The sequence below is a fragment of the Microcaecilia unicolor genome, chromosome 1 (assembly GCF_901765095.1).
Source record: "Microcaecilia unicolor chromosome 1, aMicUni1.1, whole genome shotgun sequence".
NCBI lineage: Eukaryota > Metazoa > Chordata > Amphibia > Gymnophiona > Siphonopidae > Microcaecilia > Microcaecilia unicolor.
Window position 1 is genome coordinate 545112358 of NC_044031.1, and position 27753 is coordinate 545140110.

Consider the following 27753-nt stretch of genomic DNA (forward strand, 5'->3'; position numbering starts at 1 on the left):
TTTGGAAAATGTGAGAAATAAAAAACATTGATTGACAACTGGATTTATGTGAATCAATTTATGTCCCAAAATTTCACCATGGAGCACAGCTGCTGCCTAACTTTAAAACTTTTACTTCAAAGCATTTACAAAGCCTTATAAGAACATAAGGGTTGCAGATTGAAGGTCCATCAAGCCCAGTATGCTGTTTCCAACAGTGGCTGATCCAGGTCAAAAGTACTTGGCAAGATCTGATAAAAGTAAAACAGATCTTATGCTGCTTATCTTAGAAACCAGAGTGGCCCTGGCCCCTAGCGCTGGGTTTGGCTATGTGGAGGGGAGAGAGGAAAAGAGAGAAAGATGAAAGAAGCCTGAGTGGAGCTGGCTGGAGACTAGAGGGAGGGAACGAGGGAGGGGAAGGGAGCAGAGGACTATCCTAGAAATAAGCAGTGGATTTTCCCCTTAGTCCATTTTAATAATGGCTTAGGACTTTTCTTTTAGGAAATTAGCCAAACTTTTTAAAACCCTGCTAAGCTAACTGCTTTTACCACAATCTCTGCATTGAGTGAAGTAATATTTTCTCCAGTTTGTTTTAAATTTACTACTTAGTAGCTTCATTGCATGCCCCCTAGTCCAAGTATTTTTGGATAGGGTAACAAACGATTCACGTCTACCAGATCTATTCCACCCAGTATTTTATAGACCTCTATCATATCTCCTCTCTGCTGTCGCTTCTCCATGTTGAAGAGCCCTAGCCGCCTTAGCCTTTCCTCTTAGGGAAGTTGCCCCACCCCCTATATCATTTTTGTTGCCTTTTCTAATTCTGCTGTATCTTTTTTGAGATATGGTGACCACAATTGCACACAGTATTTGAGGTGCAGTCGCACCATAGAATAATACAAAGGCATTATAACATTCTCATTTTTGTTTTTCATTCCTTTTGTAATAATTCCTAGGATTTTATTTGCCTTCTTAGCTGCTCCTGCACACAACAGAGAGTTTTAAAATATCATCAACCATCACACCTAGATCCTTTTCCTGGGTGGTGACTCCTAATGTGGGTTCCTCTTTCCCACATGTATCATTTTGCAGTTGCTCACATTAAACCTCATCTTCCATTGAATAACTTTGTGTCATGTTAAGCCATGTACTGTTTGTAAATAAAAACCAAAATGTTTAAAAAATGAATCAGATGTTGAATAAAAAAAAAAGAAATTAGTTTTTGTTATGAAAGGATGAATTTCGTCTTCTTTTTCATCGTTCATATAAACCTGTACTTCATAGAGTCTTTGTACAAACATTTGGGAATTCCTGTCCCATCTTTGTATGCAATGCCAACTATTTTTAGCATTGCCAAATGAAATAGCTTATAGTTTACCAAAGCAACAAACGGGAAAGTTCAAACAGAACAACGATGGAAAGGGCATGTTACATTAACAGTACAGTGTATATATTTTTGCCCAGTTCAAAGCAAGAATTCAGGAGCAACTCCTTCCTCACTATGTGATTTTTTTTTGTTATAAATATGTTCCATTTGTATGAAGAAGACTTTAAAGAAATATATCATCTGCGTTGGGAGTTGGGGCTCGGGCCGAGCATAAAAGTAACTGTAAGCAGAAGCAGTGGTGGGATGAGCTGCCAGTCTCGCCGTGTAATCCTGCTAAAGGAATTTTGCGTGCTTTTAACCAGAGTGGCCCTGGCCCCTAGCGCTGGGTTTGGCTATGCGGAGGGGAGGGAGGAGAAGAGAGAAAGATGAAAGGAGCCTGAGTGGAGCTGGCTGGAGACTAGAGGGGAGGGAACGAGGGAGGGGGAGGGAGCAGTGCGGGTGGGGGGGGAAGGACTAAGGTTGCAAACTGATGTTCAGAGCGACACGCACGCTGGGAGCGGGAGTGAGCTCGCTCTCGGCTGCTCTATATTTCGTAGCGGACTCTGCAAAAAAGGCGCAGCGGCGTCTGCTGCCTTCCAGTCTCTTGCCTGTCAGGCTTTTCAATAGTTCACGAAATTCTTCCCATTAGAAAAAAAAAAAAAAAAAAGAAATTACTGTCCTTGTGGTTGTATTTTCTCTGGATTTGTTTTTTGGATAACCGAGCGGACGAGAGAGGGGCTGGCAAAGAGAAAAAAAAAGCCCGCGGAGGGAGCGAGGGGCGAAAAAAAAAAAAAAAGCGCACGACTGAGGTGGAGCGCTCGAGCCAACAAGTGAGCGAGAGGCGCCGAGGAGGAGCTGCCGCTGCCCGTCCGCTCCAGCGCAGGAGGACGAGGAGACAGAGCTGCGCTCAGGGAACTGCTCTGGGGAAAAAAGAAGTTGGGATTGTGCGGGAACGTCGCCGGGAATAATGAGGACCGTGTGGATACTTCTTTGCTTTGCCTCGGTCGCCTGCGTGTCGGGGGAGTCGGTAAGTTGTTACTGGGGTGGAAGCCGGCGCTGGTTTAAAGCAAGGGAAAGTGTGGTGTTTGGGGGGGGGGGGGGGGGGGGAGACACGCCAGAGAGACCCCTCGTTCCGCATTGTCCGGCTCACCCAGGGTTCGTCAAGTGCCTGTTATTTATTTCCCTTCACCCCCCCCCCCCTTTTTACCAGTGAGACCCCACAGCATTACTCTGGTTTTATTGCTCTGGCTTACTGTTCGAGCAGAGCCGCTGCTGTGTGTTGTTTTTATTATCTTTCTAATTGGTGCTGTCATGTTCCCTGCCGGTGATGCTCGGTGCGTGAAAGTAGAGGCTGCGGGAAAGCGATTTTCAGAGCTTTTTCCTCTCGAAACCGAGCGGCAGCAGCTTCTTGGTGGACGGGAAGAGTCAGTCTGCTGAAAGTCATTAAGAACTTGTTTTTCTGAGCTCCACGGCAAGGGCTGCCGCTAGTGTAATAATTGTTCTGAGTTAAATGAATGTTGCGAGGTTTTTTTTTAAATTATTATTATAAATCTGTGCCACGTCTTTATCCTGCAAAGAATGATAGCTTATCATTTCGAATCTATAAGTTGCTTCCTTATGAGTATAGGAGAAAAAAACAGTGTTGTAATTTTAACCCTTGCTCACAATATTCTCTCCCCTCCCCACTCCCATGCTACAGATGGTAACTGAAGTTGCACGCGCAAATCTGCATGCATAGCCGATTTGTACACGGAACTTGATTAATGAGAAAATCGGTGTCAATAATTGATTGCTGACAACCAATTATTGGCATTAATTGGGAGTAACGCACACGTCCTACTGTAGCAGTGACTTAAAGGGAGTGTGGGCGGTGGTGTTTAGGGACATTCCATAGAATGTTCACCATTGTTACAGAATAGACTATATTAATTTACGCGCCTACATTTATACCTGCTTTTTAGCAGACTTAATTGCTGGTGCCTAAAGTTTAGGCATCGTTTATGTGCATAACCCGTAGCACTTAAAATTTTTTCACTCCTTTTCTAGAATCTAGTTTTTTATGTGAAGTTTCTTAGAGCAAAATAATATGTTGTTGTTGTAATAATAGTAGGTAATGTAGTAGAATAGCCCTGTTGGAGAAACCTTTTACTTTGCATTGTTTTGAAACAGTGCAACGACTGTATAAAAAGCTGGATTGAACCTGAGGGCATGTGTGTGTCCTTTCGAGGACAGCTGTGAAAGAGCAAATACCTTGGATTTTGCCGAGTGGAACGTCTCATTGACCAGGAAACTTTTAAGCCGCGCTGCCGCAGTGAAGGAATCTCCTGTCTTTTTCTGAACATGTTTTGTGTGTTACCTTGCACAATTGTTGCTTCTGTAATTAGGAAGCACAAGAGCAAATTGGGTCCCAAAGTTTGAACCCTCAACACCACAGCTCTTATGGGACTTGAGTATCTCTGTTTATTGCTGCTTTGCCGTCTACAGTGTTTTAACTCTTATTTTCCCAGATGAAACCTCTTCAAGCTGTTAAAACACCGTTTACTTTCAAATGATTCTCTATAGCAGAGCCAGGGGTAAGGGTGTTGAACAAAAAGATCTTTATGGAGAAGAACGAAGAAGCTGTCTGTTATGTAGTCCATGCAGCTTTCCAGATGTAAACATAAGCAGTGAATACAAAAGTTCTTCTGTCCTTCAGGAGGACTCCTTCCCCTCCCTTAAGACCCCTTTGACTGTACCAAAGAGCTGCCTAAAATAATTTCCGATGGGTTTTAGAAATAATGTTTTTGATGTGTTTGGGAGGTTTAGCTAGAAAAATTGTAAATGAAAACAAAGCTAGTTGCACAATTTTATAAATATGTACTTTTAGTTTAACTGTCATGTTCATGAACTGAAATTCTTGTATCCTTAGGCTGATAGGTTTTCTTTTAAGTTTATTTATTTATTTGTTACATTTGTATCCCACATTTCCCCACCTATTTGTAGGCTCAATGTGGCTTACATAGTACCAGAGAGGCCTTTGCAGGCTCCGGTGTGAACAAATACAGACAGGGTGATGTGGTAAGATCAAGTTCATGTGGCACAGCCACATTAGGGAATTGGAGAACAGAAGAGTTGTGTTATGTCTATTACGTGCTTTAGTTTGGTTGTGTTGCAGAGATTAGGCATGTGCATGCTTTTTCTGTTCTTGTTTTTTGGGGGAGTGGTCTTTCTCCCCCACCCCATTGGACCTTTGCCACTTCTTAATAAAGCCAGTGGAAATATCTGTTCCAGTACAGCAATGTTGGTCTTCAGCCAGAGTAATGATACAGTTGATTTGATATTTAAATGAATGTCAAAATAGGAAACCAGTTGTTAACTGAATCCTGAGGTTAACAAAGATCCACCTGTTTTAAGATTGTGTGAAATGAATGTATTAAAAAAAAATCAGTTTGTCAACACTATGATATTGATTACATTGAAGCAGGAGAGGCAATTGCTATGATGTAACTATTGTGATGCATAGCCTTGGTCACAAGGAACACACGGTGTTTTTCCTTTCTCTTAAAACACCATGCATGTTAAGATTCCTTAACTGCAGAAGGAGTGTGAAATTGGATTTCTGTTTAATAAGTGTAATGCAACAAGTAAATATTTTTTTCCTATTAATTATTTTTGGGGGTCCCCTTCAATTCTTGTTTTTCTTCCATAAGGTGGGTAAAACTCCTGGAGAACAGGATTACTCTAGCTCTCTGAAAACCCAGTGGTAGAGCCAGAACTGAGTTTTTGGTGGGTCGTGATGTTAACTTGGGTGGCCACAAGCAGGGTACATATTGATATCGCCTCCACTTCTCCTCTTTTGTCTGTGCTGCTTCCATCGTGGCCCACGCAGACCTTCCCGTCACTAAACTCCTGTTAAAAAAAAAAGCTGGTTGATTGAATTGTAAATTTCCTTATAAATTGGGCTCAGACTTGTGAAAAACTTAAAAAAAATTTTTTTTTTTTTAGTCTTATTGAATTTTTCAAAGGACTTGTTTGCTCAGTCCATCTCCCATCTTTGGTCCCATGCAGCACTATCAGACTGTTATGCAGTGATTTATTCCCACTGTGAGACAGGGGCATATCAAGACTTATGTAAGTGGTGATATGTTGCCTTGTTATGGGTTCTAGTGTTCTAGGCAATTAGTGGGGTGATATGTTGCCTTGTCATGGGTTCTAGTGTTCTAGGTAATTAAGTAGTTAATTAGATATTGTAGTGGTGCAGGGGTGAAACATTTACTGGATAATTTTGAGCAAAGTGCTCTCAAGCCAGATAAAATTCCTCTTGTTGGCACAGACATGGAACTCGGATACTCTGATATGGGAAGAGGTCCATGTGACTCCTACTTCTCTTTTCTAGTACTGCTATTGCTGATCCTTTCTAAGTAGTTGCGGCTCCAAAACAGGTCTGTTTTTATTTATATGAGGTGATATTTACAAAGTCCAACTCGCAGGACATTCCACAGTAAATGGATGCAATCCGTGCTTTGAGACAGTAGGAGCAGCAGTAAAATATTACTTTATTTATTGCATTTGTACCCCATGTTTTCCCACCTATTTGCAGGCTCAGTGTGGCTTACATAGTACCGTCAAAGGCGTTTGCCCAGTTGGTGGATAACAAATACAAAGTTGTACAGTGATCGTATGAGGTATAAGTGGAGGGTCGAAATGGATGAAGATTGCGTGTTGTCCTGTGCGTTGATAGTCATGCTGTGTTGGTAGGTGAAGAGGGTTATGTGGGGTCGTTAGGGTATTATTTTTAGGTGAAGCTGTGCTAGCTTAATGTTTGCTCGGTTACTCCATGGATAGATACGGCGTTTCCCTGCTTCCGTCCTTCAGATACTTCGGAGTCTTAGAAGTATTGAGGCATTTTAGCTATGGGGTTCTGAATCCCTGTGTGGGTGGTGTCATTGAGAGAGAGATTTTCTGCTTTCTGAACAATGGAATGATTTTCCAAGGGCTGCTGAGCAGAGGTAGTGTCTGCTTATCAAAGACAGAGTGACGTGTCTTCCAAAGTAGACTAGCTAACCTACTCAAGATGGCTTTAAACTAGGATAAGCGGGGATGGGTAAATATTAAATACCTCTTTAGAAATTGGAAAAAATAGCAATATCTAGAAAACGGTATATCCTAATGCACATGGAATGGTTAATAAAATTCTGGATCTAGAGGCTGTGATGGAAGAAGTTATCTTGGATTTAGTGGCAGTCAAGAACCGTGATTGGGGTGTAGTTCTACTGGGCTGTGATCTCTTCAGGATGGACAGAGTTAAAAGGAAGGGAGGAGGAGTGGCACTATTGTGTAATAATTATATTAAAGCAACAGAAACTGCAGGGCTTACAAGCTGAGGAGGCATCTTGGATTACTTTGAGGAGAGGGAATGCAACATTTATTTAAATTGGTGTGATCTGCCTGTGAAGTTGGTCTGTATAAGGGGGCAGAGATTTAATTGAAGACATTCATAATATTGCTAAGAAAGGGGAAGTACTATTGACAGGTGATTTTAACATGACAGATGTTGATTGTGGTATTCCTGCTGCAGTGTCATCAAGAAGTGCCAAAATCTGGACTCTCTGCACTGACAATTGTACCAGAAACAGGTAATGGAGCCCACATGGGAAGAGGCACCAACCCGGTGATTACAAATGGACAGCATTTCTGATGTTAAGGTGGATGAGCATCTAGCATCCAGTGATCATTGGATAGTGTGATTTATTTTTAGGGCACATATGGAGAAGGCTCCTGCAAAAGTGAGGGCCTTAAGTCTTCAGGAATACTAACCTGTCAAGATGTGGGAATATCTGATGGAGTTGAAACATCTGGGGGAAGTAGAAATTTAAGGACATCAAAACTTTTTTGTTAGAAAAGAAGATAAGAGGAAAAGGAGGCCACAGTGGTCAGAAGTAGCTGAATGGGTAAGGAAAAAGAGGCTACTTTATAAAGTACAGGAAATTGCAGAAGGAGGAAGATAACTGAAAAAGCCGAGAGAAGCTGGTAAAGTAGCCTGGGAAGCAAATAATACAAATGGTAAAATTGGGGGACAAGACATTTTTTAGATACGTTAAAATGGATGCTGGGCTTGATGGACCTTCGGTCTGTCCCAGTATGGCAGTACTTATGGACCTGAAGGGAAGGAATATGTAGAAGCTGATTAACAAATTACTGAAATATTTTTGTTGTGCTCACAGATGAAGAGCTGGGAGCAATACTGTAGAAAACAAGCACAGATAAGAATGGAAGTGAAGTAGACTTCGAAAGATTTTCAGGAGATTGTTCCCCGGATTCTATATATATGGCATCCAAATTTGCATGCGCCTGAGATTCATGTGCAAATTGAATAACAAGCTCAAAAGCATCAATAATCGGCTACTAATTGGCACCCATTAAAATTTGCACATACATCTGGCTGCATGCTATTCTCTTAACGCTGGGCACATATTTCCCATAGGGTGTATCTCAAAGGGGGTGTGTGTGGCCATGGAAAGAACATGGGCATGTTGGGGGCGTTCTGAAAATTTGCATAGGTAGTTATAGAATACTGGGTCACTGCCCCTAACTTGGGCGCCAGCATGTACGCCAGGTTTCAGCAGGCATACATCTGGCAGCCAAAGTTAGGCATGAAATTTGTGCTTAAGTGCTATTCTGTAAGGGGCATGTAGCCTTTACAGAATAGCACTTAGCGCTGAATTTTTTTCTGGTGCATAGTTTTGAGTTTCAGTGATTAGAATCCGGCCCTTAATGCTGAAAGATGCAGGGTTATGTATTTGGGCTGCAAAATCCCAAAGGAATAGTAAGTTTAGGGGGTGAAGTTCTTCTGCATGTGAAGGGTGATTGGTACTTGGGAGCAGGGGTGTAGCCAGACTTCGGCGGGAGGGGGGTCCAGAGCCCGAGGTGAGGGTGCACATTTTAGCTCCCCCCCGCCACCACCACCACCAACAACAACTTTGACCCCCTCCCGCCGCCCTCTCGACCCCCCCTCCCGCCGCCAACCCTCCTCCGCCGCCACCGTCGCCTACCTTTGCTGGCAGGGGACCCCAACCCCCCACCAGCTGAGGTCCTCTTCTTCCAGCGCAAGGCTTCGTTCTGTTTCTGTGAGTCTGACATCCAACGTGCAGGACGTCAGACTCACAGAAACAGAACGAAGCCTTGCAGATCAGCCAGCGGCCGCATTGCTGGCTGATCTGCAAAGCTTCGTTCTGTTTCTGTGAGTCTGACGTCCTGCACGTTGGATGTCAGACTCACAGAAACAGAACGAAGCCTTGCGCTGGAATAGGGTCGTCAGCAGAGGGGTCCAGGGCCAAATCTAAGAGGGCCCAGGCCCTCCGTAGCCACGCCACTGCTTGGGAGTGATAGTACCTGGTGATCTTAAGGTGGCCAAACAGGCAGAAAAGGTGATGAAAAAAACAGAAGGGGGGAGGGCCATTTATTTGATATACCACCCAAAGCAGTTTATATTTTTATTACATGCAAGTACTTTCTCTGTCTCTAGTAGACTTGCAATCTTAAGTTTTTGAACTAGGAGCAGTGGAGGGTTAAGTGCCTTGCCCAGAGTCGCAAGGAGTTGCAGTGAGAATCAAACCCAGTTCCTTAGGTTATCAGTCTATTGTACTAACCATTTGGATTCTCCTCCACAAAGTGAGGAATAACCTGCAGGAAAAAGGAAGTGATAATATCTCTGTATAAGCCTTGGGTGATACCTCATTTATCCCCCCCCCCTCCCCTTTTTACAAAGCCACACTAGCAGCTGCCGGTGCAGTAATGCCAACACAGCCCATTCAAAGTGAATTGGATGTGTTGCCATTACCGGGGGGGGGGGGGGGGGGGGGGGGTAGGGAGGTTAGTGTAAGATGGAGTTGGTCCAGAAGGTGGCTACTAAAAAGGTCTGTGGTCTTTGTCATAAAATGTATGGGAACAGACTTAGGGATCTCAATATGTATACTTCGGAAGAAAGGTGGGAGAGGGGAAATATACTATGGAGTTATTTAAATGTCTATCATAAATGCAGTATGGCAAAGATTATTTACATTCAGCAAGCATAGCTCATGGTCAGAAGAAATTCTGATGATTGTACCTTATTGTCTTCCTAGGGATATTAAGCGAACTCAGTGTAGATGCAGGGTGGGTTGATGGAATTTTGTATGTTCGTTTGCCTATAATGGAGGGGACAGACATTTAACTCTGTCACAGGCAAATTTATTAAGGATATCCTGAAAACCCGATTGGCTGGTGGTCCCCCAGGACAGGTTTAAGAACCATTTTTGTAGAATATTATGGTGTACCTGATTCAGTAATGCTAGGACAATGTGCTAAAAGCAAATTTAGTAGGAGGAGCACTTTTTCAAGAATTCTTTTATTGCAATTTTATATAAGTAACTAGAATAAAACAACACAACAACGTATTTATTTTTGTACCAGTTGCCCAGTTAGATAGCATGAAGACAGCAAAAGACTCTTATGCTGACTGTGACTTTAGAATGATATTCACTTAATGGAAGATTTTTAAAAATGCCTAGAGAAAACAGAGAATAAAGGTTCTTATGTTTCTTCTATATAATTTGGGACCACCTGTAGGGGGAGATGGAGGTGGTTTTTATTTGAAAAGAAGTCCTTTATGTTGTCATTCCTCCTGTACTTGGTAAAGGTATATTGCCTTCTCTGAGAATAATTGTAAAGCTTTGATTTTCTTTTTCCGACCATTGTTTGGTAAACTGAGGGCAGAGGTGAGAAGCTCAACATGGGCACCAGTAGTGTCTCAATGTGGATTTTGTAGAAAATGGATCTCTTAGAAGCAGAGGAAGGAATTTTCCATCTAGTTTCCTCCCAGATGAGGAGGGGGAGGTTTCCAGTGAAAGTGGAGGAGTGTGGTAGCCGTGTTAGTCCACTCTTAAGGTTATCAATAGAAATCAAACAAAATAAAACATGGAAAAGAAAATAAGATGATACCTTTTTTTATTGGACATAACTTAATACATGTCTTGATTAGCTTTCGAAGGTTGCCCTTCTTCGTCAGATCGGAAATAAGCAAATGTGCTAGCTGACAGTGTATATAAGTGAAAACATTCAAGCATTACTATGACAGTCTGACATGTACTTTTAGTTTATTGCAAACTTTTAGAGCCTGAAAGGAGAAATGGTATATCAATGTTGATAAAATAAATGAAGTTCTCTGTGTCACATGGGGGGAAATCTCTATATAGCGTTGAAAGTTAGGTGCCAAAAAGATCAGTGCTGAGCCCCTACTCTATAAAGGGTGCCCAACCTCTTTAGGATGCTGGCATAGCGCATAAGTCACGCCCAACTTTGGTTTCCGGACTTACACCTGATAGGTGTGAGTCTGATGCTCAAAGATAGGTGTGAATTGGCACTATTCTTTAACTTGGCACTTAACTTTTGGGAATGCTCATGAGCCGTCTATGTTCCTCCCATAGTCATGACCCCTTTTGGAATTTGCACGGAAAATGTTAGGCACCAAGTTATAGAATATCTTCCGCAAATCTCTTAAGACATATCTCTTCAGTAAGTTATACAATGAGAACTAATAGCCACAATAATCCACACGACAATCCACTAAATTAAGATAACTCATCTACTATAACTACCTAAATCACTCCCCTCCTTCTTCTTCTACCCTAATTTAACCTCTACACAACATTAAATGTATATGTCACCTTGCAATGACAATGCTAACAAAACTCTGTAAGCCACATTGAGCCTGCAAATAGGTGGGATAATGAAATAAAATAAATAGTGCACAGGGGAAATCCGCATGCAATGTCAATCAAGCACCAATTATGTGGTCAATTGCCCATTACCACAATAAGTTGGAAATTCTGGTGTCCAACTTTGGGCAGCCTATATAGAATCTGGAGGATAGTGTTGATTTGATGTTAGCCATTTGGCAAATACTTCAAGAATCACAATTAGCTAAAAATGAAGGAAGGAGATTGGTTTAATTTGAGAGGATTTAAGAATTCAATAAAATCTTCCTCTTCAAAGTTACTTTTTAAACTAGAGTCTGGGGGAAAGCCAGCTATGGTTCAGGACCACATGGTTTGGAGTGGGGTATCTTTAAAGAACAGGGCATCCTGATAGAGAGGTTGCAACAAAGGCAACATTTAAGCTAGGTACCTTTAAGAGAAGAGTAAAGCCTACAAATGCACTCAGTCTGCTGCCCCTCACTATCTTTCTACCCTCATCTCCCCTTACGTTCCCACCTGTAACCTCCGTTCACAGGATAAATCCCTCCTCTCAGTACCCTTCTCCACCACCGCCAACTCCAGGCTCCGCTCATTCTGCCTCGCCTCACCCTATGCTTGGAACAACCTTCCTGAGCCCTTACGCCAAGCCCCCTCCCTGCCCGTCTTCAAGTCTTTGCTTAAAGCCCACCTCGTCAATGCTGCGTTCGGCACCTAACCCTTACCGTTCAGTGAATCCAGACTGCCCCAATTTGACTGCCCCTATCGGACCGACCATTCACTTGTCTATTAGATTGTAAGCTCTTTGAGCAGGGACTGTCTCTCTTTGTTAAATTGTACAGCGCTGCGTAACCCTAGTAGCGCTCTAGAAATGTTAAGTAGTAGTAGTAGTAAAGATTGCAAATAATCCCTGTCACCTGATAAGCAGGTGGTGGATTCAGACAAAAAAAAACATACTTTCACATTTTTGTATACAAATGCTTGAAACCTAAAAAATGTGATGGAAAAGCTAGCGTATCTAGCACTAAATGAAGAGGTAGGTAAGAGTAATCTAATGGTTAGAACAGCAGGCTAAGAATCAGAGAAGCCAAGTTCAGATTCCAACCTAGCTCTTTGTGATCTTGGACAAAGTCACTTAACTCTCCTTTGCCTCAGGTACAAACTTAGATTCTAAGCCCTCCAGGAACAGGAAAATACCTATTGTACCTGAATGTAACTCACCTTGAGCTACTACTGAAAAATGTATGAGCTAAATGCAAATAAATCTCAAGCAACCTGGTGGAAGGAAAATAACTAGTGGGACATTCTGATTCCAGGGTACAAACGTGTAAAGAGGGAATTGAGTCAATGAAAATTCAGTGGGAAACAGCAGCTTAGAATTGGAGCCACTTGGTAATAGTGACCTTAACATGATTAAATTTGAGACACCTAAAATGAAGATACTAAAGAAATCTATTGCATCAGCATTTAACTTTCAAAAGGGCAACAATGAAAAAATGAGAAAATATCATTTACAAAGATGCTCTAGTGTTTTTAGCTTGTGCTAAAAATCAGCTGGCGCTAAACGCTGAGACTCCCGTAGGAATATAATAGGTGTCTCAGAGTTTAGGTAGCGCACCTTAGTAAAAGACACTCTAAAAGGAGCAGCTGCAAAGGTTCAGAGTTTAAATCGGGCTTGGATTTTGTTTAAAATACCATCTTGGAATCCCAATCCAGGTATATCTCATGTATTTAAAACATTCTTGCTTCATTTCAAAGCAGCTGGAGATCTCTTATCTCTCCCACAGGGCCTCACGAATAAGAGTCAAATAGAAGCAGGCCCCACTTCACCAAAGTGTCCTACTACCTTCTACCACAAACCCCAATGGGAAGACTTGAACATAAGCATTGCCGTATTGGGACAGACCGAAGGTCCATCAAGCCCAGTATCCTGTGGGCTGAAGATACAAAAAATCTCTACTCTGACCCAGAACTACTCCTCCATTGGGATTGAATGACTTGCCTACTTTGGACCACACACACAGTATGAATTTGCCAACAGCAGGGCGAGGGCCAGGTCAAGGTAGTAGTGGTAGTGAAGGTGTAGGATTGCAGGTCCAGATATAACAATGACGTGCTGAAGGGGGTCTACTCCTTTGACCCCCAGTGGGCCTCCAACAGAGCCCGTGCTTTTAAGCAAGAAACTGTGCCATCAGGCCAACATCAGGTAGAAAAAGTGGCTCTGGCAGAAAAAAACCATCACTTTCGCATTCCTCTTGCCCCTCTGAAGTAGTTGGCAGGTGTACTTGATGCAGGGGCTTAAAACACTTCTGACCTAGTCTGTACTGTCGTGGATCTCTCTAATTTGGTCTATAGAAGTAATATGACAAAGTTAGAATTTTTGAAAGAAAAGCCACTGTCTTATAGGTTTGGGTTTCTTAGCTGCTGCTTTGGGTTTTTTTTTTTTTTTTTAAACAGAGTATTTGATCTGCAATTTATATTGCAGTTCATTGAAAGTTCAGTCAGTAGGCAGACATATGTTCTATCAGCAATTTATAATGATGCTATACGTTTTCTGAACACAATAAAGATCCTTCATCCAAGGCATTAAGTCTTTAATAACACCAGGGGATTTGAATGTACTTCTTGATGTACTTACTGATGTTTTCTTTGAGTCATTATCAGGTGTATTTTTGTTTTAATTGAAGTGTCTTTCTTGATAGCAATACATTCAGAATTTCAGAAGGAAAATGTGGTCAAGAGTCCTGTTCTTCGTGCTACTCTAGTAAATTTAACTGTGTGTGATATGACTAAGGAATTTTGTCTTGCTTAATCCAAGTCAGGGCTCTTTAGTGTTGATGATCCTCTGTATGAGCACTGGGAGCACAACCCTAGATACGGTCAGTGGGTCAGAAAATCCTATTCAAAGCCTCAGTTTTTATGTAGCACTCCCTTGAGGGCATCCATGAATACAGAGCCCATTTGTCTGGAGGCCCCTTTGGGCAAGCTGTGTTGGTCCCTGAATGCTGGGTGCCTGGTGCCTGCATCTGAGGAAGAAGGGTATTAGTTGTCCTGTGTTGGGACTAATCAGATCAGAGTTCTTACATGGATGATACGCTGTTATAAGGTGCTCACCATACCATGAGCAGCCAGATTGGTTTTCAGATGGATTAAAAGAGATTCTGATGAGGGATGAAAATTCTGTGCAGTTTGACTGTGTCCCAAGTCAGGACTGCTAGTCCTGTTCATGGTTGATGTTGGATGTTGAAAACCTGTTGGGCATATTCAGACAATGGTAATCCTCCAGTTTCATCTAGCCAAATTTCAGTTATTCCTGAAATGTCTAGATGCTGTTCACAGATAATACCAATGATTGTAGTGATTTCTTAGTAGCTGATCTGTCATTCACCAGACTTATGGTTCAAAAGGTTGATCTGGGGTGCTAGTGGTAGTTTGGGTTTGATAATGAGGTGATCATTTTGGTATTGTTAGGCAGGTGTTGACCTCTTGCACTTTTGTCTTTGGCTGGAGAGGATTATAGTTTCCATTTCTGTAGACCACCAGAATCCTTGAGATATCTTGGTCTACAGGGGCACTTTGTTTTCAAATCTTTGTTCACCAAGTTGAATTACTGGCGTGGTTCTTGTTAGAAGTGTGTGTTGAGAAATTGGTGACTACTTTTTTTTTGTGCTTCATTCAGTGGTACAAATTCCTATAGCCTTTCAGCGTAATTGGGTCAGCTGCACCCAGTTATCAAGTTGACCATAAAGGCAATACTTTTGTTTACCAGAGCAAAACTTACTGACAGTAGACATAGACTGCAGTACACTTGGTTAAGAAGGTTATTCTTGTTGTTTACACAAGAATCTGTATAGCTCCCCAAACAAACAAAAAAATTGTGGATATGTTTTGTGCTTTCCTGGGCATCTTTTCAACAGGATATCCAGTGTTGAAGACAACAAACTCCAGTACACACCCACACTACTCTTCAGAATCCAGCTCAAAGTAATCACTAAAGCCAGAAAGACCAGCATTCTGACCAAAGAAAGAGCAACATGCATACTTAGCCAAAGGCAAAATCAAGCCAACTTGGAGCCAACAGCACTCCCGTAGGGAGGGAGTACAGGCAGATTAGATTGACCTTATTGCAAGAGTGGACTGACAGTGATCTGGGTCTCTGGGCCCCTAATCGCCTATCAAAAATGACTAAAATAGATGGAAGCTAGGGGAAAATGGGCCCCTACTGTTGTGGGCTCTCAGACACTGACTTATTGTCTCAATGGTCAGTCCGCCCCTGCCTTGTGGTGGTTGCTTGCTTTTTCTTTTGTTTAAATGTCTATATTTTTTTTAAATCTAGAAATAGGCCAGAGAATTTTGCATTAAGGAAGGCAAAAAATAAAATATAAGAACCACACTGAAAAACTCGGATCTTCAATCTCAAAACATGACCACCATAAAAGCATGCTGCATCCCTGCATCGCTATAACAAATTACTGTGCTATGGTGGATTCATCTGCTGGGCTCATGCCTTTAGAGTTTCTCTAGGCAGCTACCTAGTCGCTGCCCAGAAGGTGGCTGAAAGGGCACACAAGTTTGTTATAGGATCAGGGCTGGGACCAGCTTTGAGGCTGGCAGGCCGAGCAAGGAAAGCATCTGACTCGTTCTCTCTTATGAAATAATATAGTCCCACATCAGAGGATAATTGGAGGAAAAAAACCAACTTTACTGTGGCTCCATTTGATGAACTACAGGTCTTCAATGTCACCCGGTGTTGTACATTGATCAGTACAGACGTGGAGGCCCACATCTTGTAGGCAGCTTGAGGGTTTAGCCTAGCGGGTATGTTGGGTTAAGGTGTTGCTGTTAATACAGGGCCTCCGTGTTCACCCGGTGGTGGACATTGGGCCCCAGATCAAGACAGACGTGGAGGTCCACATCTTGACGGTTTAATCTCGCTGATACGTGGTTAAGGAATTGTGGTTTATATTTATTTTGATAAATAATGTTACTTGTTTATAGCTCAGTTTCTATACTTCACCAATTAACAAAGCAACCTGTGGCCTGTTTTATGCCAAGCACATTTCTAGTCTCAATTATTTTGACCTGGAACAGCTGTGTGCTGTAGGAGATCCTATAACCTATATTTAAGGTGGTATTCTGATGTTTGGTCCCACGTTTCTCTTTTTTTTTATTTTTTTTAAATGAGTTATATTTTTGTTGGTCGTATTTAGTTCTAATAGGTCTTGCTATTTTGTTTCCTTTTTGTCTTTTCCTGTTGCTGTAAAATGGCCAGTTTTAGGGAAGGTTACTATATTTTTTTCTGGTTTCTGTAGGCACATGCTTCTTTGTGTATACAAAGGTAATTTAATATTGGATAGGAAACAAAAAGAACACCACAGTACTGGCTCGTACTAAGGGCATATTTGACGCAAGAGAACACAAAAACAAACAGAAAAGGCTATTGCATATCAGTTAAATGCACTGAAGTTTAAAAGAACTAAATTTATATTTGTGGTTGACAATTGTAGAATGTAGCCTAAGCAGTGGGGCATAGGATTTCTGAATGCTTCTCTTTAGAATCGGGTGAATTATGGATTTTACATTATGTGACCTGGGGCTTCTGGGTTGTCTCTGTGCCACTGAGAAACTCTAAAAGCATAAGCCCAGCAGATGAATCCACCCGTTCACGGTAATTTGTTATATTGATATAGGGTCAGCATGCTTTTATTGTGGTCATGTTTTGGGATTGAAGATCTAAGAGTTTCAATATGGTTCTTATATTTTACTTTTTTTGCCTGCCTTAACTCAAAGTTTTCTGTCCTATTTCTAGATTTTAATAAAATAAATATAGGTATTTGAACAGAAGAGTGAGCACACAACACCTGGAAGGAGCGGACTGACAGTTGAGACCATAAGGCAGTATCTGAGGGCCCACAACAGCAGGGACCCATTCTCCCCTAGCCTCCATCTAGTTTAGTCATTTTTGATAGGCGGTTAGGGGCCCAGAGACCCAGATCAGTCCTCTTTGCCTGTCCTCCCTCGTTGCAATAATACTGTAGATCCTCTGTCACCTTGATTCTTACATGCACTCTCTTAATAATCGAGGATCCTTTGGTTCTTATCTTTTCCTTCTTGACATCAAGAAGCTGTTTTTCTATGAAACAGTTCATTCATATGGAGACAGATTTTTAGAAAGGACATCCAACTCAGAATAAGGATGTCCAAGTCAGTGCATCGCACATATCTTAGAATAGGATCTGCTGACATAGCCTACTCTAAAATACAGGAGAAATTGACATCCGTGTGCTGGTTACATCCAGCATGAACGCCTATTTTACAAACTGAAGTGTCCAAATTTTGAATTGGGTAGAACAAGGGACATGAACATCTTTGTGGCAGCATAGGAATGTCCATGTTATAAAATTGCTATATAGACATCCATGCAGAGCAGAGACATAGCCAAATAGAGCAGTGGGCTGAGAACCAGGGGACCCAAGTTCAGATCCCACTTCAGCTCTTTGTAATTTTTTTTTTAATTGTGAGCCCTTCAGCGACAGAAAAATACCTACTGAACCTAAATGTATAAGAAACATGCAAGCCTGAAGGCTATTGAAGTGGTGTACATTCAGGTTCAGTAGGTATTTTCTGTCCCTGGAGGGCTCACAATTCAAACAAAAAAAAATTACAAAGAGCAGAAGTGGGATTTGAACCTGGGACCCCTGTTTCTCAACGTATTGCAATAACAACTAGGCTGCCCCTCAACTCTGCATAGAAGTCAAGAAGTTAATTTTAAACATACCATGAATGGTCCATAGTTCCTGATGCTGTCATACAGCCCCGTATCTCTTGCTAGTTTCACATTTGGGGGAAGGAGGGGGACAGCAACCACTAGGGAAGTAAGGAGGTGACTTGCCCTGATCCCTCCGGTTTACAGCTGCTCAATCAGAGCACCTATCTGTAACCTGGACATGCCACGTACCAGGTCTAAATAACAATGTTCATCTTTTTGGACATAGACATCCCTTTGCCTTCTGAAATCGGAGTTGGATGTCCATATTTTGGCCTTTCCTTAGTCCCTCCCAAAATATACCCAGACCACACCCCTCCCCCCATAAGGACATACTGCGGATTTGGGCATTCATGCAATATGGACATCTAAATGCCAATTTTCAGACGTCCCAAAACATGAATGGAGCTTATAAAATAAGAGGCGTGGAGGTGTATTTTCAAAGCACTTAGACTTACAAAATTACATAGCAGCCTATGGAACTTTGTAAGTCTATATGCTTTGAAAATGAGCCCCATAGTGTTCTCCTCCCCCCCCCCCCCCCACCACCCCATTATGCCCCCACCGTATACTTGAGTTAATATGTTCAGTAAGGAATGTTGCAGCCCAGCCACTTTACCATGGACAAAATACCAAAGTGCGCTAGTATTATCCATTAGCACACGTTAATCAGTGGATGCTAAATGATATTAACACACAAATTTGTTTTATCTTGATATTTCTAAAGCTTTAACTACATCTTTCAATGCAAAATGCTTAATATAACATTAAAACTTTGAAAAGTTATTCTTCTTTACCTGAATGTAACTAGCCTTGAGCTACTGAACAGGTGTGAGAAGAGATTTTGGTAAAATTTGTTTGAGCTAATAAGTAACAAGTTTTTTTGCATTTAATTGCCTGTTTGGTCTGTGTGTTTTGCATTACAGTTTTCACAAACTAATTTACTCACTTTAATAAGTGCTTTAATATGTAAGCTAGATTCCACACCAACCACTTTAATGAGCGAAGTACTTTCAAAAATATATATTTTATAACATGCTGATACTTCAGGTTGACTGTGTTAAAAATGCTTTTAATTAGATAGTATTCCCTTTTAGAACACTTGAAATTGTCTTTTAACACCCAACGATAATTTTGTAAGCACTATACAATAAGGGAGAAAATCCCTCAATGATTGTTCTAATGTCTGGTTTATGATTCTCTGTACTTCACTGTGAAGTTGTACTCCCTGATGGTTTTAAAATGGGTCACATGTACAAAACTAATTTTTCCATGCACACAAAGGGAGAGTAATCATTTTTTCCCTTTATAAAGCCTATTTTACATTCAGAAAAAGATCAAATTGGGCAACACGTGTTTGTGTGTGTAAAGAAGTAAAAAAATACTTGTAACCCATCACGGTCTATATTAAATTCATGTAGCAAACAACAATTTTGTGCAGCGACTCTGGGGGGGGGGGGGGGTGTTTTTTAAACTATTGATCATTCACCAAGTTGAATTGTTGGTGTGGTTCTTGATAGAAATATGTGTTGAGAAATTGGTGAGTTTTTTTGTGCCACATTCATGCTACAAATTCCTACAGATCTTCAGTATATTTTGAGTCAGCTCTACCACGTTATCAAGTTGACCAGAAAGACAAACAAATTGTTAGCCAGAGCTTTAATCAATTTTATTTTTTTATATTTTAGGTATGAAACAGTAATACTACATTTGATCCTCCCAGTGGGCATATAAACTACTGTAGATATTGGCTTATTAAAGTTTTAAATCTGGATGATCTTGATGGGTGTCGGCATAGTCCTGCTCGGAGATAGCAAGAAACGTGTCTTTCCTCATGTGTTGTAATTCGGGGGGGGGGGGGGGGGGGGGAATAGTTACTGATATTACCATTCCATAGACTTGCTTCTGAGTTACAACATTGTAAACGCATGATAAATAGTGTTGCATGGCTGGTTTTCTAGGGTCCTCTGATAAAGTTTTTTTTTTACATATTTGGCTGAATTTCTGTGTGAGGCTTGTTGGAGGAAGAAGAGCAGTGTAGTGAAAAGGGGGTAAAGGGTCATTTTTAACTTCACTAGAGTAGCAAGTCCTACTCTGGTTTCCATTCATAATGCTCGCTTTGAGAGCTAGAGGAGTATAATGTAAAAACTTGCCATTTTTTAATTCCCCATGGATTGCTGGGATTGGTAGCATGGCATGTTACTACTATTTGGGTTTCTGCTAGGTACTTGTGGCCACTGTTGGAAACAGGATACTGGGTTAGATGGAACATTGGTCTGACTCAGTATAGCTATTCTTAAGTTCTTATGTATGTTAGTTCAACTGAGCTACATAATGTGAAAGTGCTCGTTTTTGCATAGTTGCTAGTGTATTCATTATAGCTATGATTTTACTTATTTAAAAAGAAAATTCACTCTAGGAACCTGCAGAAGAAATTATTGGGATGAGGCAGGCTATTAAATTACTCCCCAGAACTAGACCAGAGATCCTTCAGACTGGTTTTATTTCAAAGCTGTGATGGATTTAAGAGCAAAATGTTATCTGACTTTCTGGATGGATTAGAGCAAACAGCTTAAAAGAAGAATTGATATCTCTTCCACAGCCTGTCCTTACTGGAATTTTGCTGTCTCATTGTTTCTTTGGTCTCTGAATGAGGGCAAAAAGGAGCTACTCAGTTTAACACTAAGCTAAAACTGCACGGCTTTCCCCATTTGAAATATCGACTGCATTGGAGAAAAGTATGCAACCATTGTCACTCAGAACCTGAAAATTAAAATGACTATTGATTAGCTAAACTAAGGACTGCTATTTCTGCTTGCAGAATGTCTGCTAAGGTTAGGTTGGTATTCAGGGGATTACTGGGACCCAGTACATTCAGAACTTGAAGGCAGCATGTCTTAAATGGAGTTAGGATATAGGATGTGCTCCCATCATACTTTGAGATGGCCAGTAGATTGTTGCTGTTGTAAATGATTTACTGTTCATTTAGTGTGAATTTGTCTAAAATTAGGGTTGCACATTTAACATTAATTTTTTTGTCTTTATTAAATTTTACATAACATATCCATCAAAAAGATAAAGAGAAATCTAGTAAAATTACGATCCAAAAATAATGACTGAGGTAATAAACTCTCACTGTTGACCACAAGAAGGAAAATTATAGATCCAAGTATTAGGAAATAAATTTAAGAAAACAAGATAAAGAAAAAAATATCAGAAAGACATCTTTTCTATCCTACCTCTACCCCAGCCTCTGCCTAACAGCATGTGCAGGGTTATACAATGACATTAATTTTTTCTTTAGCTACGAAAAAATCATTTAACTGCTTAGGTTCAAAAAAACTGATATGTTTTACCCTAAAAAAACTGTAAAACATAAACAAGGAAATTGCAGAATAAAGTTGGCACCTAGGTCCTGAACCATAGCCCGATGAGCTAGGAAAGCCTTGCGCCGCGTTTGTGTCTCTCTCTTGCGAAATCAGGAAATATCCTCGCTTTTGAGCCCAAAAGCAGTGTATCCAAATATCTAAAAGCATTCTGGTCTGGTTCCAAAGCAAAAGTAACCACCATCGTTGTCCCCATGGTAACAACTTCCAATGAAGATTCTAGGAAGTCAGTCAAATTCATATTTTCCTCTCTAGTAACTCCTAGAGGTTCTCTTGATGTTCCTCCTGGGGCTAAAATGTATTGCGCCCGCATTATAGGAGGTAGAGAGTCACTAGCCATTCCCATAGTCTCTACCAAATATTTTTTTTACCATGTCCAAAGGAGCAATTAAAGGTGACTTAGGGAAATTAAGCATTCTTAGATTACACCTCCTAGCCTGGTTCTCCAGGTATGCCAAATGACAATGGAGGAAGTTTTTGTCTTTCATTGAGGCTGAGCTCAAGCTCTCAGGTCTGAATTTTAGTTTCCAAAGCATTCAGTTTTAGAGGACTGCTGAACCGTGGCTTCTGCTTGGACCAAATGGCCTCAGAAATCACCTTAATAACTTTACAGTTCTCCACTATTAAAGGATGTAAAGAAGAATGCATATCATATGTAATATCCCATAGTGCTTCCAAAGACACAACGACTGTTTTTTTCAAAAATCCCGAACAGTAACAACAGGAGTGGGACAACTCACGGCCTGAGCCAGAGTATTCACAATATTAGCAGGAAAAAGTTTTGAGTCACTCTGCACCAAATCTCCTCCAGACTCCAAGGCTGTCTCAGCCAGAGTAGAGCTTCCTGTCTGCAAATTCCTATTCACCTTGACCAAGGTAGGGGAAGCAGCTCGACAACAGCTGTTCCAGTCCTGGGCTGTGGGGGAGCCGTTTGCATGACAGGGCTTAGAGACACAACACTTATGGTTCCAGTCGATGTGGACACAATGACCTCCAGAGAAGGAGAAGAGGTTTGTGGAAGACATGCAGCGACTCTGAAGTTGAGCAGTGTCATTTGCCTCATCGGGGGATTAATGGTGGAGAGGTCAAGGGAAACTCCCTCACCTTTCCTCTCCTCTTGTCCATAACAGCCATGGGCTGAGAATCAGATGGGAAAATGAGAACTAACAAGAACAGAGCTCCTGAAGATGTGTCTTGCCTCTAAAGTGCTATCTTGGATCCAGTTATGCGATCCGTGCCACCCTCCTCCACCCCATGTGCTTCAGCATCTCTGATTCTCTCTCTTACTCCCCCTGGCAACCCTCTGAACCTGCCTTTAAGGAGATAGGGATGGCAGATAAAAAGGAGATGCTGGATATCAATGTAGGGGAAGAGACAGGTGAAATGCATATAGATGAGAGGGAGGAGGAAGTGCTAGCTCATGGATGGAAGGGAAGAGATGGGATGGGATTTGATATACTGCCAATCCGTGGTTACAATCAAAGCAGTTTATAAGTTACTAGTAAAAAAGCCCCGTTTCTGATGCAAATGAAACGGGGGCTAGCAATGTTTTCTTCTGTGTGCATGTGGGAGTGTGTGTGTCCCTGCCCTCTGGCCTCTCTCCCCTCCCCCCTCTGAGTCCTTCAGTAAAAAAGCCCTGTTTCTGATGCAAATGAAACGGGTGGGGGGGGGCAGCTAGCAAGGTTTTCTTCTGTGTGCATGTGGGAGTGTGTGTGTCCCTGCTCTCTGGCCTCTCTCCCCTCCCCCCTCTGAGTCCTTCACTGTTACAGAGCCAGCGATTTGATTTCGTGCTCTGCTGTTTTCCTTCACTGACTGTTTGTGTTACAGAGAGGGCGGGGCAGACACTCATAGGGAAACCGGATATCTCGCCCCCTTCACACTTCCGGCTGGAGGCTTCATAGAACGTTGGTGTTGCCTTTTATATAGAGAGATATACAGCTACTTATTTTCTACTTAAGGTAATGGAATGTTAAATGACTTGCCCAGAGTCACAAGGAGCTGCAGTGGGAATCAAACCCAGTTCCCCTGGTTCTCAGGCAACTGCACTAACCACTAGGGTGCTCCTGCCCATAGATGGAGGAGAAGGGTGAAGATGATGCCCATGGATGGAGAAGATGAGAAGGGAAGAGATGGAAACGATTGAATTGAGAGGGAGGCAAAAGAAAAGTGGAAGAAAGCTGAATGTGAAAGATGGATATAGGGCAAGAAGTGAAGAAGAAAGGAAGAGGGCAAGGAAATAGTGAATGGACAGGAGGCTCTGGAAACAGAACATATAGCACAGAAGGAAGCAGTGCAAGAGACTGGGAACAAGTTGATTAGAAAAAAACAAAATCACCAGACAATGTGAGGGGGGACACTTTGCGATTAATCATGTGGTTAAAAACTATAATGGATGTGCATCTCTATTTAAAATCCTATAGGTTGTAAGGTACATTGCAGCATGGTGACAAGTAGAATACAACGTAGACAGAGACTCAGCAGTATATCCAGGTTGCAGAGCATATGGTCCTAATCAACCTAAGCCTGCTGCCAAATGCTTTATTTGGGATGGAAGGAAGAGCCTTACAGCAGAACTGTTTGAGGATTATCTCCAGCTCAGCAGCTGTTGGCTAAGAGTTTCATTATATTCAATCAACTCCACTGGCTGCCCTTTAATTCTCAGGCCTCTGTGGGCATGTATAGCTGTTTGTGCCCAAATATTTTGGCTGTCAGGAATTGAAAGGCAGTGGGTGTTATGGGGATAGAGGTTCTTTCCGAAGTACAATAATCCTGATGGTCTAGTGAAGAGGTTGTTTATGGAACTGACTGTCATATATATGACACATGGGGTAGCTTAAAGAATAAGCCTTGAATGTACATGTATGCTAACAGAAATAGCAATAAAAAAAAAATCAAAAGTGAGATACAAGCGTATCAAAATAATGTATTATATGAATACATTGTAATTTTATACTGTATTTAATCGTTGAGTCTGTAGAAGGTTTTGCATAGGAAGGGTAATTTTCAAAGCCATTTCTACAGGTAAAGTGGTTTCTTCCAAAGATGTACATAATTTTGTGCACAGGTTGAGGACATGTTGGTGAGGGTGGAGTTCAGTCAGGGTTTGTACTTAAGCATATGCTTTTGGGTTAAATGTTTGTATTTTATCTTGGAAAAACTAAGCAGATAATAGATATAAATGTCTGTGCATACTTTCTTTGGGTAATTTTCAGACTGAAAATAAGTGTGTACTTGGCATGCTTTTCACTAATGCAGGCAGTTAGAACAATATCCCCTCTTTTTGTTTTTATGATATGCAAATAAAGAGATGACTCTTATCTGCCTTTGATATCCTGAGCAGGCAGACGCACAGTCCTCAAAACCAGAAAAAGCCTGAGAGACTCCTGAAAAACCTTTTGCTAAAATAGAAAGCAGCAGACACTCAGTTCCCATTGCTGGATATGTTCCACTCCAGCTAGATAATCATCCATGTACTTCAGACATTTGATATTCTCTGATTTACAACATGAAAAGAGCTATCTAATTTAGATGCAGAATATTTCCCTGCACTGCACTTGGGTGGCACTGTGTAGTCGTTTTATATTAGTGATATAATAGCTGTTTGATGTCCAAAACTGTGTTTCCCTTCTGTAGAGGTGTGTTATTGACTGAAAAATGTGAACAGGTGTATGCAAGAAAGAATGAGATTTGTAAGAATGCCATTGTGGCAAATATGAAATAGCTATCACATGCCAGCACACACTGGGAAAGCAAGAAACAGTGGAGGCGAGAAAGATAATCTGACGCACTTGTGTCCTTTATATCCAAAAAACAGAAATTTATTAATTTTATAAGAGACATATATACATGCAACAAAAATGTCTTTATAAAAATGACTCCCTATCTTGCTTATTTTCGAAAGAGAAAAACGCCTATAGTGCGACCTAAATCGGGAGATAGATGTTTATCTCGTAAAGGCGCCCAAATCGATATAATAGAAAGCCGATTTTGGGCGTTTCCAACTGCACTCTGTCGCGGAAACGAATAAAGTTAACGGGGCGTGTCGGAGGCGTGGTGGAGGCGGAACTGGGGCGTGGTTATCAGCTGAGGAGAGATGGGCGTCTTTAGCTGATAATCGAAAAAAAAGGTGTTTTTACCGCGATTTTGGGTCACTTTTTTTGGACCCTTTTTTTTCACGAACAAGTCCCAAAAAAGTGCTCCAACTGCCCAGATGACCACTGGAGGGAATCGGGGATGACCTCCACGGACTCCCCCAGTGGTCACTAACCCCCTCCCACCAAAAAAAACCCACTTTACAAACTTTTTTTTCAGCCTGTATGCCAGCCTCAAATGCCGTACCCACCTCCATGACAACAGAATGTGTTCGATCCTGTCACAGCCTTTCCCTGGGTCAGATGTGGCTCTCAGGTGCACTACAGGGTCACATCAGCATAGCATTGTGGTGGCTGTAGGGTATTGGACTCCGTGATTTCATTAGCTTGTATTACATTCTCACGATGTTGGTAGTTGGTAGGCTCTTCTCCCATGGTGCTTTCCCCCCTGCCTACTAGGTCAGAGTGTGCCCTGTTGTGTTTCCTGTTGTAGTCCTTGCGGTAGTGGCCATTTTTGTAAGCCAGTTTTAGTTCCCTTTCCTGTGTTAGCCACATTACAGAACTTAGTTCTTCCCTTGAATGTGGCTGAAAGAGAGCATTTTACAGCATTCTGCCAGCTCTGACCTACTGCTCATCTCAGTACCAGGAAGACTCGTTGCCAGTGGGGCACAACCTCTGATCTGCAGTTAACTGTGAGTAAACACGGTTATTCCAATAAAGGACGTTTTCGGAGAGATTAGTCTTCAGGTGTCAACTGGTGTGCCAATGTTATACAGCAGCAACAAGTCCTAGAGGCCTGCGTGTATGCAGGTCCCTGGAGCACTTTTAGTGGGTACCACCGTGCACTTCAGCCAGGTGGCCCCAGGCCCATCCCCTCCACCTGTAACACTTGTGCTGGTAAATGGGAGGCCTCCAAAACCCACTGTACCCACATGTAGGTGCCCCCTTCACCCCTAAGAGCTATGGTAGTGTTGTACATTTGTGGGTAGTGGGTTTTGGGGGAGGGGGTTGGGAGCTCAGCACCCGTGGTAAGGGAGCTATGCATGTGGGAGCTTTTTCTGAAGTCCACCGCACTGACCTAGGGTGCCCAGTTGGTGTCCTGGCATATCAGGGGGGCCAGTGTACTACCAATCCTGGCGCCTCCCATGACCAAATGGCTCGGATTAGGACGTTTTTGAGCTGGGCGTTTTTAGTTTCCATTATCGCTAAAAAAAACAAACGCCCAGCTCAAAAACGTCCATTTTTTCGAAAATACGGTTCGGCCCGCCCCTTCACGGACCCGTTCTCGGAGATAAACGCCCATGGAGATAGGTGTTTCCATTCGATTATGCCCCTCCACGTGTGTTACCATAATAAACAGAAGAATAAAATGCAACACTCTGCATTTCAAAGCAAGACACAGTGACAGATACCTTGTGCACTTGTGTCCTTTTAATACATTTCTTCAAATCAATACAACGACTTGACACAGGCCGCTTTTTGGGTAAAAACCTGCCTCAGGAGTCTAATGATCACACAATCTTCATTGCTCCAGTGTTCACAGTCAGCATAAATCTCCGCAATAGCGATTTGTGGGTGCACACTTGTGGCAGTTGCAACCTTTTGGCATTTTATTGCATACAGATATGCTCACCACAAGCTTGTTGAAGCAAAGATATCTGTCGGATTTGCCTTTCTTTGCTGTTGCGGAGAGAGAGAGAGATCTGTGTGTATATACTTGAACAGCTCTGGTTTTTAAATTGACAGTAGATAATGGAAACACCTGAGCGATAGGTGTGAATACTCTTGAACTCTTGGTAGCCTTGGATGAGATACCATCAACACAAGCAACATATATGTTGGTTTCTTGACCCAACACCTTAAAGGTGCCTATATAGCCTATTTTTTAAAAATAGATATGGAGGGGCATTTTTGAAAGGATGTCCAAGTCAGAATAGAAACATCCAGCTCGTAATATCAAAAACAGACTTCCTTCTCACGAAATATGTCAGGATTTCCTGTTCAAAAATACTTGAAATGGACGTCTGTGTGCTGAGGATGTCTAGCAGGAACAGCCATTTTACAAACTGGAACATCCATCATATGAATGGCAAAAAAGCAAGGACAAGGATGTTTATCTGGCAGCATTCTTAGAAGAATGGCCACACAGACATCCTTGCAGAGCAGAGGGGCACCCTAGTGGTTAGTGCAGTGAACTTTAAACCAAGGGACGCAGGTTCAAATCTTACTTTAACGCTTTTATTTTGTAATTTAGTGGGATGCATTTGGAAGAGTCTTTATCTCCCTTGGTGTGGCAGGTCTCATCATTCTTTCTTGGACTCTGAGATATTTCACAGCTGACTCCTAGATCAGCCACAGCAGACTACACAAGGTTGTGTAGATAGGATTCCCTGCTCTCCAGTGACTTGGTCTATGTTTTCAGTGGAAGGCTGGCTCAGCGATTTATGCTGGATGA

The 27753-nt window shown here is 41.9% G+C and overlaps 1 protein-coding gene across 1 annotated transcript in view; it reads left to right on the forward strand.

The window, feature by feature from the left end:
• Positions 1-1833: 1833 nt before the first annotated feature.
• SDC2 (syndecan 2) overlaps positions 1834-27753 on the forward strand; it is a 163172-nt gene continuing 137252 nt past the window's right edge. The window contains exon 1 of the mRNA XM_030217001.1: positions 1834-2372. Within this exon, the coding sequence (XP_030072861.1) occupies positions 2313-2372 (60 nt within the window). The 5' untranslated portion in view covers positions 1834-2312. The remainder of the gene's footprint in view (positions 2373-27753) is intronic.